Genomic DNA, 15527 nt, shown 5'->3' with positions numbered 1-15527 from the left:
GAGACATGGTATTTGCAAATTGCGCTGACAACTCACTGCTCCACCAATCAGTACAATACGTTCAAAAAATGGTTGTTGCTGTGACATTTCTTATTCTTCATATCAATAGCTCCTAGGTATCAAGCATGAGAACAACTGTGGTGTTTGGCTGGAACGCTTAAATCACTTTAAAAATTGTGAGAACCGCTAGTCTAGATAGCTCTTTCAGTAACAAAAGGCATGCCATGCACATTGCAATAATTCACAGGCTGCTGATGTAAATTTTAGATAAACGTTATCACTATCTTCTCTAATCGATTACAGTTTCGACAATGTGCGATTATTAAAATAGGTATGAAGGCTTCCACTTTATGGCATTAAACTGTTGACAGACATGGAGTAGCACTGGTGATAGTTACAACACGGGGTACATTAAAAGACTGGTCGCTCAGCTGTATCAAACTGTCTCCGCAGAACCAGTACGCCGTATACTGTTTCGCGTTGGTATTTGCATGGAGCATTTCCAGATGATGACTTTATGTAATTTCAAAGTGAATATAATTGTAAATAGCTTAAGAAACTTTCATTCGGCATTTCTGGTGGCTTCTTTTTGATACATTTTCGTCGCTCGAGCGATTTAAGATCCGATTTTTTTTAAGATGAGTGTCAATTGGGGCGTCTAACAACGGCTGTTGCCAAAGAATGTTTGGAAGAGGACGCATCCAGCGTCAACTCTCTCGAAGGTCACAGCGGATCCATAATCTAAGCGAGAAACAGAAGGTTGTAATTTTATACTTCTATCACAGACACATACGGCGAGTCTTGACATGGGGGAAACCTCGTCAGAGAGGTCCGCCGCATGAGGGTCTTGGGAAGAGGTTCCAGTGGTAGTTTCCCGTTGCCTTCCACTGATGATGATGAAACGATGATGAGGACAACACAACACAACACCCAGACCCTGAGAGGAAAAAATCTCCGACCCAGCCGGGAATCGAACCCGGGCCCCTTGGCGTGACATTCCGCCACGCTGACCACTTTTTTTTTCGTTGTTTATCGTTGTGTTTGGTCGTTGCGGGCGTCACATGACATCCGTTCATGTTCGTTGCTGATTCTTAAAAAATGGTTCAAATGGCTCTGAGCACTATGGGGCTCAACATCTTAGGTCATAAGTCCCCTAGAACTTAGAACTACTTAAACCTAACTAACCTAAGGACATCACACACACCCATGCCCGAGGCAGGATTCGAACCTGCGACCGTAGCAGTCCCGCGGTTCCGGACTGCAGCGCCAGAACCGCTAGACCACCGCGGCCGGCTGTTGATTCTTTCACTCAGTTTTTTATTACAGATGCCAACCAGCTCTCTGACCGAACACGCTGAGCTATCGTGTCGGCATCACTCAGCATTCGGGGTGGACATCACAGACACTTGATGGATGTTATTTTCGCTCGTCAAACTCGATATTCAACATCTAAGAAGCTTGAGTAGAGCAGTTTCATCTGAAACGAAGCGATAGCCATTTGAGTTGTGATGAGGACATTGCATATGGACAAATGAATGCTGTGCGCTGTATGTTGCAGTGATCACATCGTTATGGTTACACTTTCACTTGGATGTTGAGAGATAACTGATAGACTGGTGTACGCCCTCTTGTTCTTTTCTAAAACCTAAAGTAATAGCATGAAAGACGTACTGCAAGGGATCTTACTGCTTCAGACAAAATACATCCAAAATACATGTACTTGTTTTGAAGCCCAAGTACCGCTTCAACTCTTGTAGCGTACATCTATGACTACCATTCATCATATTTTAAAGGACATGCCTAGTCGCTGAAAACACTCTTCTCTATTTCGTGCTATTCTCTTTATTTCTGGAAAATTTTGACATAGTTATCTCCATAGGCGTCTAATATTTTCTTTCTTGCCTGGCCCCTCGCCCGCCATTGGTTATCTTTCCCAAAATGCCGTTATGGTCCAAAGCCCAATTGTAAATGCGTGAGAGGAAGGCGTAAAAGAAAGAAAAATAAGGGCAACGACTTCATTGACGGATGAGTGTGTCAGTCTCAGTAGCAGAGAAAGTGGAAAAAAATTTCTTACCAGTGATGGAAGCGGTGCCACAAGTATCGCCAACACGCAGAAGACACCGGCTATCAAACTTAATTGTGACATAATCTTAATCGGCGCGGTCGGATAGCTTGAACGGTAGTAAACTGCAATCTTGAACGCAACGCGACACCACCATGTTGTTTCCGAAGTAAAGCAACCACGGAGAGTGCAGATCTTTCACCGTGTGATTTATTTCCATTTCCCTTTCCAAAAGCGATAAAAAATATCCATCAGCATTCTTTATAGTCTCCATAAGTGGATTCGTCTGCCTTGGAAGTGTTCGTAAACGACCTTCAGTAACAAGGCATGCCGTGTATCCTCCAGTAGTAGGTTTCAAATAATGTACCGGTGCATGTAAGTTCGAGATGACTGCTTTCAGGAGACAAAAGTTTTTAACACTTGGCATTGCTTCTAATAACTTTCAGTAAATTCACTTCACTGACAATGCCATTCCGACCATAGTGGTTTGCTGTATCTAAACGAGGCTCCCGCAAGTCTGTCCCTTAGAGTAATTAATGAGTGTTGTAGTAGGACATTCATTAGTTGCCGGTGTTTGCCGTAAAGAGCTATCGGGCGCAGCCATCTGCGAGCGCCTGGCGTGCGCCTCTGAACGTGACCAAGGTGTGGCGGGAGCGTCCTTGAGAATTCGCCGTCCGCTCTCCCTTTCGCTTTAGCTTGATCGACATGAAATAAGCGCCCGGCGAATTTAAATGTACATTCAAGGTCGTAATTATAGCCACGCACAGGAAAGAATGTCACCCCACGGTCAGGTTTAACAGCATTCTAAGTCAAAAACAACTGCTACGATTTCTCAAGAACGTTACACTATTTTAGTAACAAGGTTGAGTTCCTACAGCCACTGTAAACATCTGCTTCATTATTTGTGGTGCTCCTCTTCAGCGTTGTTACGAGAAGCAGCGTCGTTATTCGCCATTTCTTTACTCAAACATTGAGCTGTTGAGAAGCAACAGCGAGAGTCTAAAATAATCAACTTAACTGTATAAACACTAAAGTTTAGGGAGAAGAAATAAAAATTCGTTTAATGAATGCATTATAGTTCCGTCAGAGATGACAAATGATTTGGACAATCACATCATTGGAGTGGATAGTGTCTTCAAAAAAGATAAAATAAACATCAATAAAAATAAAGGAAATGATAGTGAAGTCAAATCAACTGAGACGATGTTGAGGGAATTATGTTAGGAAATAAGGCAATTAATTTGTTTGCAAGTTTTCCTTGCAGAATATTAAAATAACTGACTAGTGCCGTAGGGAACAGGATATAAAATGTAAATAGGCAACAGCAAGTAAAGCTTTGCTGAAAAGAGATGTAGCAGGTTGACATAATTGAACTGACGGTGTTTCGATTACTGTAGTGCGGGCTGTATACATTGCAAAATTATGAATATTCATTAATCGGTGTTATTGCGGAGTATGCCGGAAAAAATAATAGCTCCACTTTATGTGTGTGTGAAATCTTATGGGACTTAACTGCTAAGGTCATCAGTCCCTAAGCTTACACACTACTTAAGCTAAATTATCCTAAGGACAAACACACACACACACACACACACACACACACACACACACACACATGTCCGAGGGAGGACTCGAACATCCGCCGGGACCAGCCGCACAGTCCATGACTGCAGCGCCCTAGACCGCTCGGTCCACTTCATGTCATGAAGTCAAAAAAATATGGCGCTGTAAGCATTCAGAATGTCAAAAGTCTCCTTTGACGTCAGTATGTTCTGGATGCCTTGTTCGAAACGTAAAACAGGTCTCAGTGTGCAAATAGAAAATTCATGTGCAACGTGTGAAAAGATGTTTTCTTGCTAATTATTACAGTTTTTTATCTCTACCAATATGGACAATGCTTTGACAAAACGACTAATTAAATATCTTGTATGGAGTGTCCTACAGTATGGTGCTGAAATGTGGGCACTGAGGAAGAAAGACAAGGATCGCTGCAGACTTTTGAAATGTGGACACGGCGGACGATAGTAGGAATAAGTTCGATAGAAAGAGTGAAAAACGAAGAGGCACTCAGAAGAGTGGGAGAGCAAACAAATTACTGGATTTGATGAAAATGAGGGAAAGAATGTGGATGAGGCAAATAAAAGAAAGGAGGGCCTTATAAAGACAGAGAGATATATGGAAGGGGAGGTGAGGGAGGAAGAGATTTTATATCCCGGATGATGTGACGGACGGCAGCGCATAGAGTGGCATTAAGAAGGAAGCAAAGGATGGCAGGAAATGCAGACACAAAGTACCTGCTCATTTAGCGGAAAACTGATGATTACAGTTAATACATAGCTGCTGCAAAAATCGGTCACCATAAGAAATTTACAATTTAGTTACTCTCACGATCTGTGACGGGAGAACCCCCAACTGTGCATGTTAATTACCGTCCGTAACAATCCTACGCCACCTAGCAATGTTTAGAAAAAGTAGCACGTGAAGTTTTATTAGCGGTTTCTTTCGCAGATGAGCTGTAATTTCTCGTAGTATTCCCAAAACGGTACTCTACGCTTTCACTGCAACTGTCGTTGCATAATCATACCTTTTTCCCGCGCACTGTCGCTCCTCGTAAGTGCATGATGAAACTTGTACGGGTCTCATATGTTCAAGTCCGTAATTAACAGATGCTAAAATTTTATAGTCTAAAGTATTTCGTTTAACAGCGTAGCGCCTGCGACAATAACTTAAATGGATTTATGGAAGCCAAAACACTGCCGTGAGTAAGACACGGATCTGCAAGTCCATTATTTTGTTGTTCGTTTATTAATTTCTGCAGTGGAGTAGAGCCTTTCAGTTCTCGTTCAAATGGTTCAAATGGCTCTAAGTACTATGGGACTTAACATCTGAGGTCATCAGTCCCCTGGACTTAGAACTACTTAAACCTAACTAACCTAAGGACATCGCACACATCCATGCCCGAGGCAGGATTCTAACCTGCGACTGCGGCAGCAGTGCGGTTCCAGACCTAAACGCCTAGAACCGCTCGGCCACAGAGGCCGGCTCAGTTCTCGTAAAATGGTTCCTGTGTTGACCATTCATTAAAATAATGTATCATACTGGTCTGCTGCAGGTCTGCACTACCTCGTAGAAGGTATCTGGACACCCCTCTGTGTTGTGGCATTGACAGCCAGATATCACTAGGTGCAGACAGGCCAATATAAAAGACGGGCAGTTTTGTGTTATAAGCAGAGAAATAGTAACAGTATAGTAGGTCGGTCAGAAGAAGTCAGTGATTTCGAACGTGGACTAGCCATTCGATGTCACCTGAGAAACAGATCCATCACTGACATTTCAATTATTCTAAAGCTGCCCATCGTGAGTGTTGGTGGAACACGAAGGAACACCCACATATAAACGGAGACCAGGCAGACCTCATATGCTTACATATTGGGATCGTCGAGCATTGCGGATGGTAGTTGTAAAAAATCGCATGAGATAAGCACAAGAAATCACTCCTGAGTTGCAAAGCGGTACCAGCAGTTCAGGTACCACAATGACTGTGCATAGGGAGTTAAAAGACTTGGCGTAGAATGGTCGAACAGCTCCTCATAAGCTACATATTTCTGTTGTCAGTGTTAAAAAACGCCACTGGACAATTGAAAACGACTGCTTTGGAATGATGAATCATACTATAGCCTGCAGCAATCCGGTGGAAGGGCTTGAGTTTGGTGAATACCTGGAGAACGTTACCTGTCGTCACGTGTATTGCCAACAGTGAAGTACGGAGGAAGTGGTGTTACGTTATGGGAGGTGTTTTACGTGTTTGAGGTGTGATTTCTGTTATTGTGCTGAACAAAACGCTAAATGCGGACGGATGTGAACAGTTTGGAGACGATTACCGTTTGTATCAGCGTGACAGCGCACTCTAAGCAACGTCTGTGAGGCAAAGGTTTGGTCTGTAAGGGACTGAGTTGCCAGAGTCACGACCTGAACCCAACAGAGAACCTTTGAGATGATTTAGAACGTTGTCAGAGCTCTAGACCCCAGCGTCCAACATCACTACTTGCTCTGGTTTCGACCCCTGGGCTACCGTTCCTCTACAAACATTCTACAAACACCTCATTGGCTGTCTCCCCAGCAGAGTTCAAGCCATCATAAAGACGAAGGGTTCACACACCCCAAACAATGCCCACATATGTATGTCCGGATACTTTTGATCAGCCAAGATACTCACCTACCCTGAGCAGTGTGTTCACAGGCTGTAATTGTTAGGGCACGACACACATTCGAGAGAGGAGTCCAGATCTCCGTCCGCCCATCTAGATGTAGGTTCTCCGTCGTTATCCCGTTTCTTGTACATTGACGAAACAATACAGGAACTTAAAAATAGTTTTGAAAGATGAATAAAACTGAAAAGGAGCAGATACTAAACCTGAGGTACGCAGACATTGTCTTCCTGATCAGTTTAAGAATGACTTAAAATATATGTTTTAAGGACTGGGCAAGATACATAGCACAGAATATGACTTAAGGGTAAACAAAACAAAGGCGAAGTCATGAGAGGAATGAAGAGTTGTAAAAGCAGAATAAAGACTTGTTTAACATCAAAACGGACGAAGTGGATCAATTCTACCACACTATGTAATCAAAAGTATCCTTACATCTATTAGTAATTCTACCGCATTTCTTCTCTATGACGATTCGAACGCTCCTGGTTACACTTTCTATTAGGTGTCTGAATGTCTATGGGGGGAAGGGGGGGGATGGCAGACAGTTCTTCCTCATGACCCGAAATCAGAGATGGCATTGGTGTCGGAGGCTGGAGTCTGGAGTGAAGTCGGCGTTCAAACTCATCCTAAAGCTGTTCCACTGGACTCAAAACGGAACTCTGGGCATGCCAGTCCTTTTAATTATTGTTATGCCCCACAAACTAATGCTTCACAGATGCTGCTTTATGACAGGGTGCGTTGTTAAGCAGATGCAAACAGTCGTCTCCTCCAAACTGTAGGCATTACACAATGCTGTCAACTATGTTCACAGCTTTACAAATTTAGCGTTCTCTCAAGAGCAATAAAGGGTCCACATTCTTACCTCGAAAAACACTTCACCGTTGGTACTACACATGGTGACAGGTAACGCTCTCTGGGCGTTCTCAAAAGCCAAACACTCCCGTCATTTCCACAGAGTGTAGAGCGGTGCTTCACTCCAAATCACTCGTTTCCAGCGCTCTTTGCGCCACATCAAGTGTTGTTTAGCATTGACTACAGAAATGCGTGACTTACGAGAAGCTGCTCGACCGTTTCACACCAGTGTTTTTAAATCCCTACGCACAGTCACTGTACTAGTCGGACTGCTGATACCACTTTGTGAATCACGAGTGATTCCTCCCTCTGATTTTATGCAATTTCTTACTACCGCCCTTCGCAATGTTCGATGGTCCCTGTCCCTCACAATATGTATGTCTTGTCGTGGTTTATCTTTGGTTGTTCCTTTGCGTTTCCACTTCACAGTCACATCACCAATAGTGGACTTGGGCAGCTTTTGAAGCGTTTAAATGTCAACGGTGTATCTGTTACTGAGGTGACATCTAATGACTAGTCCACATTGGAAATCATTGAGCTCTCCTGAGCGACCCATTCCGCTGTCACAGCTTCTCTACTGACGACGGAGTACTTCCCGTCTCCTTTCACACCGGCGGGTCCGCTTCTCGTGACATCTGGTGGTCAGTTCTGCAATACACAGCGAAATACTGGTACTTTTTATCAGGTAGTGTATCTAGGAACCGCAAGTAAGCCATAAACTTTTAATTATCATCTGAAAAAAAATAAGTTACGTATTTTTTTTGTTGGTTTTTTTAAATTGTTTTGCAAGTAAATATCTGCAGTCTCGCTATACATTGAAATCTTCGCGCCTCAGTGACATATCGCCGCTAGAGCAGCCAAAATTAAATGCCGCAACAATCTATGCTGAACTTATTAAAATTTTTTCTGGACGTACTGCAGCGTCATTTTAAAAATACTTAAATTGCTAAAAATACTATAAAAATAACTGACGTTTCGGTCATGTTGCCTTCATCAGGGTCTGGACTATGACGCTCCAACGAAGCCGAAACGTCAGTTATTTTAGCATTTTCAGCATTTTACGTGTTTTATAAGAGGACGGAATAGTACACTCAAGAGGATTTTAGTGAGAATGACATTGACCGCAGAAACCTATGCATTTTGAAATACATTTTGTGTTGGTGAAAATATGCAACAATGCACCAACAAATATCACTGTGGTTTAGGTGACGCAGGAGCATCCCGCGTGGTAATACATGTCTGAATGACGAAGAACGAAGTGTCAGACCCTTTGTCGGTGAAGAGCCATGAATAAAAAGAGAGACTGAGGCCCAGGTATCACAGTCGACGTGACCAAATATTAAAATCAGTAACGAATTAGTTTTCAGCCTACTTCACGTGAGAAAGATTGCCTCTCATTGGGGTCCGCCAGTGCGCACACCCCCAATACATTATGCAATGGTTATCAAATTTTGGTACAATACCCACTTTCTCCTGCTATTGCGTCCTATGTCTTCTTCCTTTTTCCACAGACGAAAAAAGCTTCCTTCAAAGGCCTTTTCGAAATGCCGACGAGATCAGTTTCGTGGAGGAGCGTTTCCTCCACACCCAAAATGCAGATTTCTACAACCTAGATCTCCGCCAAGTTATCCATCGATGGGAAAAGTTTGTCGCACTGAAGGAACATTGCACACATGGAATATTTCTAACACGATCACCAAGTTTCAAGGTCAAGGCTTTATTTTTTTTCAAAGTGATACAACATTATGACCGCTGTGTGTAATATCACACAAGGTGGCTTTAACTACCATTCCACTGCGTTCATTCCCTAGCACACGCATCATGTTACACAGGCCTTCTTTCAATATGACACAAGCGGAAGACAGAATCCGAATTTCGTGAACCGATTTTAGCTGTCAGGTTTAAATGTGAGGCCGGAATCGATTTCGCTAGCTCGATGAAACGCCGGTTTCCGGAACGCCTGTTGTTCTGTGTTAGTGATGCATGTAAATCAACTGCCCGTTTCGTCAGCGCAATATTTTAATTAAGCAGAGAGTATGGTGTCTTTATGAAGTCAGTGAACGCGTAAGGAGGAGAAAGCGAAGGAACACACTGTGCAAGAAGACATGTTTAAAAATCGTAATACAGCAATTAATGCGTTCGAAACTGTTTTATTAACCTGACTAAATTACGTGCGTTGCAGGAAAAAAGGATGGATTGATCAATGATCGAAGATTGTTGTACCCCAGGTTTTGGGGATTTAGAATGGCTAGAAAACTCCTGAATCAGTAAAAGCGCACCCATATTCCTGCGCCCAAAATTAGCGAATGGTTCACTGTACGAGAGTAAATGTCATTAACAGAGATAGTGGATATATGAGTTACAAATTAGCCAGGTGTTCAGTTCACGATTATTGGCAATCAGTTCAATTAATGCAGAAAATATATCATAGTGAACAAATGACAAATAAAAAGAAATGTATAATTTTCTTCTCACTTAACACCTTCACTCCAAGTAAAATCGCTTCGTCCACGGTAATTAACGATTTTAAAAGGAAGTAGAACGCTGGATACCCAAGCAAGTTTCAAAAAAATGACTCTGAGCACTATGGGACTTAACTGCTGACGTCATCAGTCCCCTAGAAATTAGAACTACTTAAACCTAACTAACCTAAGGACATCACACACATCCATGCCCGAGGCAGGATTCGAACCTGCGACCGTAGCGGTCGCGCGGTTCCAGACTGTAGCGCCTAGAACCGCTCGGCCACCCCTCAAGCAAGTTTCAATTACGGTAGAATGTTTGTATGAGGAGCGATTATCGACTGTGTAAGAAGAGCTCGGACAACTACAGTCGACTTTCCAGAATCGTAATCGGAGTGCTTACATGACCAACCAGTCGTGGTACTGGGCTACGTGTTAATGAAAACCAGATACATACGTCCGCAGCTCGTGGTCGTGCGGTAGCGTTCTCGCTTCCCACGCCCGTGTTCCCGGGTTCGATTCCCGGCGGGGTCAGGGATTTTCCCTGCCTCGTGATGACTGGGTGTTGTGTGATGTCCTTAGGTTAGTTAGGTTTAAGTAGTTCTAAGTTATAGGGGACTGATGACCATAGATGTTAAGTCCCATAGTGCTCAGAGCCTTTTGAACCATTTTTTGAACCAGATACATAAAGGTAGCAGCAGACACTAAGCACTTTACTGAGATAGATAGAGCAATGGTTCAGGAACTTGTTCCGCAGATGGGAAGAATGGGGTTTAACTTCCACGAGGTTTCCCTAAATCACTTAAGAATACTGGAATGTTTCCTTAGAAAAGCTACTACCTATTTTCTGCGCTCCCTCCTCATGCAGTAGGAGCTTGTTTTCATGATCTCGTTGTCAAAGCAATGTTAAGACGTTAATCATCCTCCTTTACCTTCACAAGCATTTCGTCCAGCTTACATTTGTTTGGACTACAACATCTCATAGAAAAACATGATTCATATCTGTCAAAGAAGAAGGCACATAATAATACCCCTCTGCGTACTCTTTCTGTCTGTCAATAGATGATTGTGCGGCATCCAATGTTATAAAGAAAATACTCAATTGCGCTTGCCAAGTGTAAGTTGATAGTTTTTCAAATATTTGTCTTTATCACATAGTGATTAGTGTGCAGGCAGGTTAAAAGCTGCTTCGTGAACGATTATTCCAAGCAGAATGAGAACTAATATGTCATTAATATATCAAAAGTGTGCTAACGCCTACACAATGTGCGAGAGGTAATAAATAAAGAGTCGCGAAACGAGGACTATGAAAGTACTTTTCGGTGAAAAGAACATTAGAGGACTGAAAGTAGAAGTAGGTGGGGAACATTGTAGAGGAGGTGAAGATTAAAACATCTGAAAAAGGTTACTAAGGATGTAGAGATGAACGAAGGATGAGGAGATGAATGGATTAACGCAAAATATTACTTGGTGGCGTTTTGACTGTCAGACTAGTCTAAACAAGTAGGGTTCGATTCCTGCTTGGTAAGCAGATTTTCTGTTCAGTCATCGTGACTTTCACCTCTAATAATGCTGTGAGAATGTGGAAAATTTAGTTATTCGAGAAAAAATATCGGTTCCGCCATGAATAACTGGGTAAGCCTATCAACGGTCAGAAAAAGGCAAGGGCACATCACTACCAATAGGATAATACATGGTAAGACACTGTATTCAAATTCTTATTGACACTATTACTTTGAGCATATTGGTTACATTAAGAAGGGGATACAAATGCACAAAGTAGAGCGGACTTCACAGGTATAAAATACAGGGAACGGAAGATTATCTGCAACATATACAGGAACGTAATCGAAGTTATAACAGCCGAAGATCATGTAGCAGTAGTTGAGTAGGGAGTGAGACACAGTTAAGGGTTATCCCTGATGTTATTCGATATGGACATTGTGTGGGAAACCGAGGACAAATTGAGAAAGGGAATTAAAGATCACGGAAAATAAATAAAAACTTTGCGGTTTGGCAGTGACATTGCACTTTTCACAAAGACTTCAAAGTACTTGGAAAAGCAGCTGAACGCACTGTACAGTGCCTTGAAAAGAGATTATAAAACTAACGCAAGAAAGTAATACCAGCGTAATGGAGTGCAGTTATTCTAAATCAGGGGAAACGAGCGATTTTGATAGAGAAATGAGACGCTCAAGGTAGCAGATAAGTTTTGCTCTTTGGGCTCCAAAATGAAAGTGACGATCGCCGAGCTAGAGCAGATTTAAAATGCAAACTGGGAATAGCAACCAAATCGTTTTTTAAGAGACACTTGTTAACATCGGATGTATGCGTAAATGTTAGGGTTTTTCGTTCTGAAGTTATCCGTTTGGAGTGTAGGCTTGTATGGAAATGAAAGGTGGACGATAAACAGTTCGGACAATAAGAGAAAGTTTTGTCCTAAAGATTAGATGGTTAGATCGGATAAGTAATGAGGTTCAAAATGGCTCAAATGGTTCCGAGCACTATGGGACTTAACATCTGAGGTCATCCGTCCCCTATAACTTAGAACTACTTAAACCTAACTAACCTAAGGACATCACACACATCCATGCCCGAGGCAGGATTCGAACCTGCGACCGTAGCGATAGCGCGGTTCCAGACTGAAGCGCCTAGAACCGCTCGGCCACAGCGGCCGGCAAGTAACGAGGAAGCACTGGGTCAAACTGAGGAGAAAAGTAACTTATGGCACAACTTGACTGTAAGAAGCGTTCAGCTGATAGGAGATATCATGAGGCATCAAAAAAACGTGGAAAAGTTTTCGATGGCGTTAAGCCACAATCATACAATACTTTCTAAAGGAGTAAACCGCCATTTGACTGCGTATTATTATATTTATCTTTTGTATTATCCAGATTTCGGCTTTTATGCCATTATCAAGTACAATCTTACAAGTTGTTAGGGCGTTATTAAATTATATTGTAATATCTCTTTATATTCGATGAATTATTCTGATCTACCATTGAATGACGTTTACTAATTTTCTATCTTCATACTCGCAGAAGCCATGCGCAAAGTACTTTCATACAATAGCTATGCCATGAGCGCATAATTATTCTTTGTAGTACTCTCTCTGGTGGTTGTTAGAAAAAAGCTTCCGAGATTGTCTTCGTGCCGATTAGCCTGAGCATTGTTTGAAGAATTGTAATCTGAATATTGAGATTTATGACAAAAGATGATACGAAATTGTACGATTAAAAGGGATATATATATATATATATATATATATATATATATATATATATATATTGATCCTTCATACAAAAGGTGTGTAACAATTTACATTATTTGACATTTGAGAATTAATGATATTCATCGATGTATTGCGTAGTTGTTAATCAGAAGGGAACTTCCGAAAGACTGGATACGAACCTGCATTCAATAATCCAAGAGCTCCATTACTTCTTCGGAAGGTTAAACTTCATCAAAGCCAAATATCCGCTTGATCTGAGGTCTCCCGACTGATTATACAACGCTCCCAAAAATAGGAGGCATTTTTTTTGTACAGATTAGCAGACTGCCGCAAAGCACGAGCCTGCAGAGAAGAAGAATTATCGCCTGATTTCATTCTAACAAGTAAAATTTCTGAATCATCTTGAGTGGCTGAGTTATGACTGTGTTTCCTATTATGAATGATTGATTGCTCGAACGAATTGAGAACTACATAACTACATAATTTCATAGATAGGAGCAAAAATTACAATATCTATTAAGGCAGTCTGAAGCAGGTAACAAGGCCAGCATATGTCTATAAGATGTAACTCGTGCCAGCGTTTTTTACCTGCTTTGGATCGTCTTAACAGACATGACTTAATAATGGTTCAAATAGCTCTGAGCACTATGGTACTTAACATCTGAGGACATCACTCCCGTAGAACTTAGAACTATTGAAATCTAACTAACCTAAGGACATCAGACACTCATGCGCGAGGCAGGATTCGAACCTGCGACCGTAGCGGTCGCGCGGTTCCAGACTGAAGCGCCAAGAACCGCTCGGCCACAACGGCGGGCCCACTTAATAATGGTCTAAATCCTTTTGCATTCTACTTTGTAATGGCGTAAAATCCGAAATCTGGATAGTACAAAAGATAAATATAACAGTCAAATGGCGGTTTACTCTTTAAAAGAATCGTTAGTCTGATAAGGAAGGGAAGTTTATTGGTGGAGAGGTAAGGGGTGACACGGTTAAAAATTGTAGAGGGAAACCAGAGCTTAATGAAAGTAAGATGAAGAGCCTCGGACAGGACAGAGCTGTGTGAGGCCAGTCTCCGGAGTGCAGAGGACGTGCTGAGACGCGCTGGAACTCACCTGGAGAAGGCGCCATGGCGAGGACCGCGGCGTGAGTGCGCCTGGCGGCGGCGGCCGGCTTTTGTAGCTCTGCGGCCGTCTGCCCCTCCAGCGTCCGCAGCACCGCGCCGCACACCGCTGATTGGCCAGCACAGTCCCGCAGCTCGCACCGCTGCGAATTCTGCTCGCGGCTTTCCGGGACACTACCTTCACCTCCGTGTTGGCACAGGTGTACGGGGGGACGACAAAAGTGTGGAGATACCGCAAAAAATGCATACTTGAACATACACTACTGGCCATTAAAATTGCTACACCAAGAAGAAATGCAGATGATAAACGGGTATTCCTTGGACAAATTTATTATACTAGAACCGACACGTGATTACACTTTCACGCAATTTGGGTGCATAGATCCTAAGAAATCAGTACCCAGAACAACCACCTCTGGTGGTAATAACGGCCTTCATACGCCTGGGCATTGAGTCAGTCAGAACTTGGATGGCGTGTACAGGCACAGCTGCCCATGCAGCTTCGACACGATACCACAATTCATCGAGAGTAGTGACTGACGTAATATGACGAGCCAGTTGCTCGGCCACCATTGACCAGGCGTTTTCAGTTGGTGAGAGATCTGGAGAATGTGCTGGCCAGGGCAGCAGCCGAACATTTTCTGTATCCAGAGAGGCCAGTACAGGACCTGCAACATGCGGTCGTGCATTATCCTGCTGAAATGGGTTTCGCAGGGATCGAATGAAGGGTAGAGCCACGGGTCGTAACACATCTGAAACGTAACGTCAATTGTTCAAAGTGCCGTCAATGCGAACAAGAGGTGACCGAGATGTGTAACCAATGGCACCCCATATCATCAAGCCGGATGATACGCCAGTATGGCGATGACGAATACACGCTTCCAACGTGCGTTCACCGCGATGTCGCCAAACACGGATGCGACCATCATGATGCTGTAAACAGAACCTGGATTCATCCGAAAAAATAACGTTTTGCCATTCGTGCACCCAGGTTCGTCGTTGAGTATACCATCACAGGCGCTCCTGTCTGTGATGCAGCGTCAAGGGTAACCGCAGCCATGGTCTCCGAGCTGATAGTCCATGCTGCTGCAAACGTCGTCGAACTATTCGTGCAGATGGTTGTTGTCTTGCAAACGTCCCCATCTGTTGACTCATGGATCGAGACGTGGCTGCACGATCCGTTACAGCCATGCGGATAAGGTGCCTGTCATCTCGACTGCTAGTGATACGAGGCCGTTGGGATCCAGCACGGTGTTCCGTATTACCGTCCTGAACCCACCGATTCCATAGTCTGCTGAGAGGCATTGGATCTCGACCAACGCTAGCAGCAATCTCGCGATACGATAACCCGCAATCGCTATAGGTTAGAATCCGACCTTTATCAAAGTCGGAAACGTGATGGTACGCATTTCTCCTCCTTACACGATACATCACAACAACGTTTCACCAGGCAACGCCGGTCAACTACTGTTTGTGTATGAGAAATCGGTTGGAAACATTCCTCATTTCAGCAGGTTGTAGGTGTCGCCACCGGCGCCAACTTTGTGAGAATGCTCTGAAAAGCTAATCATTTGCATATCACAGC

The 15527-nt window shown here is 43.1% G+C and overlaps 1 protein-coding gene across 1 annotated transcript in view; it reads right to left on the bottom strand.

The window, feature by feature from the left end:
* Nucleotides 1-14039, bottom strand: part of LOC126438149 (protein yellow-like) — a 71266-nt gene extending 57227 nt beyond the window's left edge. Inside the window, exon 1 of the mRNA XM_050090525.1 lies at nucleotides 13935-14039. Coding sequence (XP_049946482.1) covers nucleotides 13935-13950 — 16 coding nt within the window. The 5' untranslated portion in view covers nucleotides 13951-14039. The remainder of the gene's footprint in view (nucleotides 1-13934) is intronic.
* Between the last annotated feature and the right edge of the window lie 1488 nt (nucleotides 14040-15527).

The sequence above is a fragment of the Schistocerca serialis genome, unplaced genomic scaffold (assembly GCF_023864345.2).
Source record: "Schistocerca serialis cubense isolate TAMUIC-IGC-003099 unplaced genomic scaffold, iqSchSeri2.2 HiC_scaffold_1261, whole genome shotgun sequence".
NCBI lineage: Eukaryota > Metazoa > Arthropoda > Insecta > Orthoptera > Acrididae > Schistocerca > Schistocerca serialis.
This window is presented reverse-complemented; position numbering and strand designations above follow the sequence as displayed.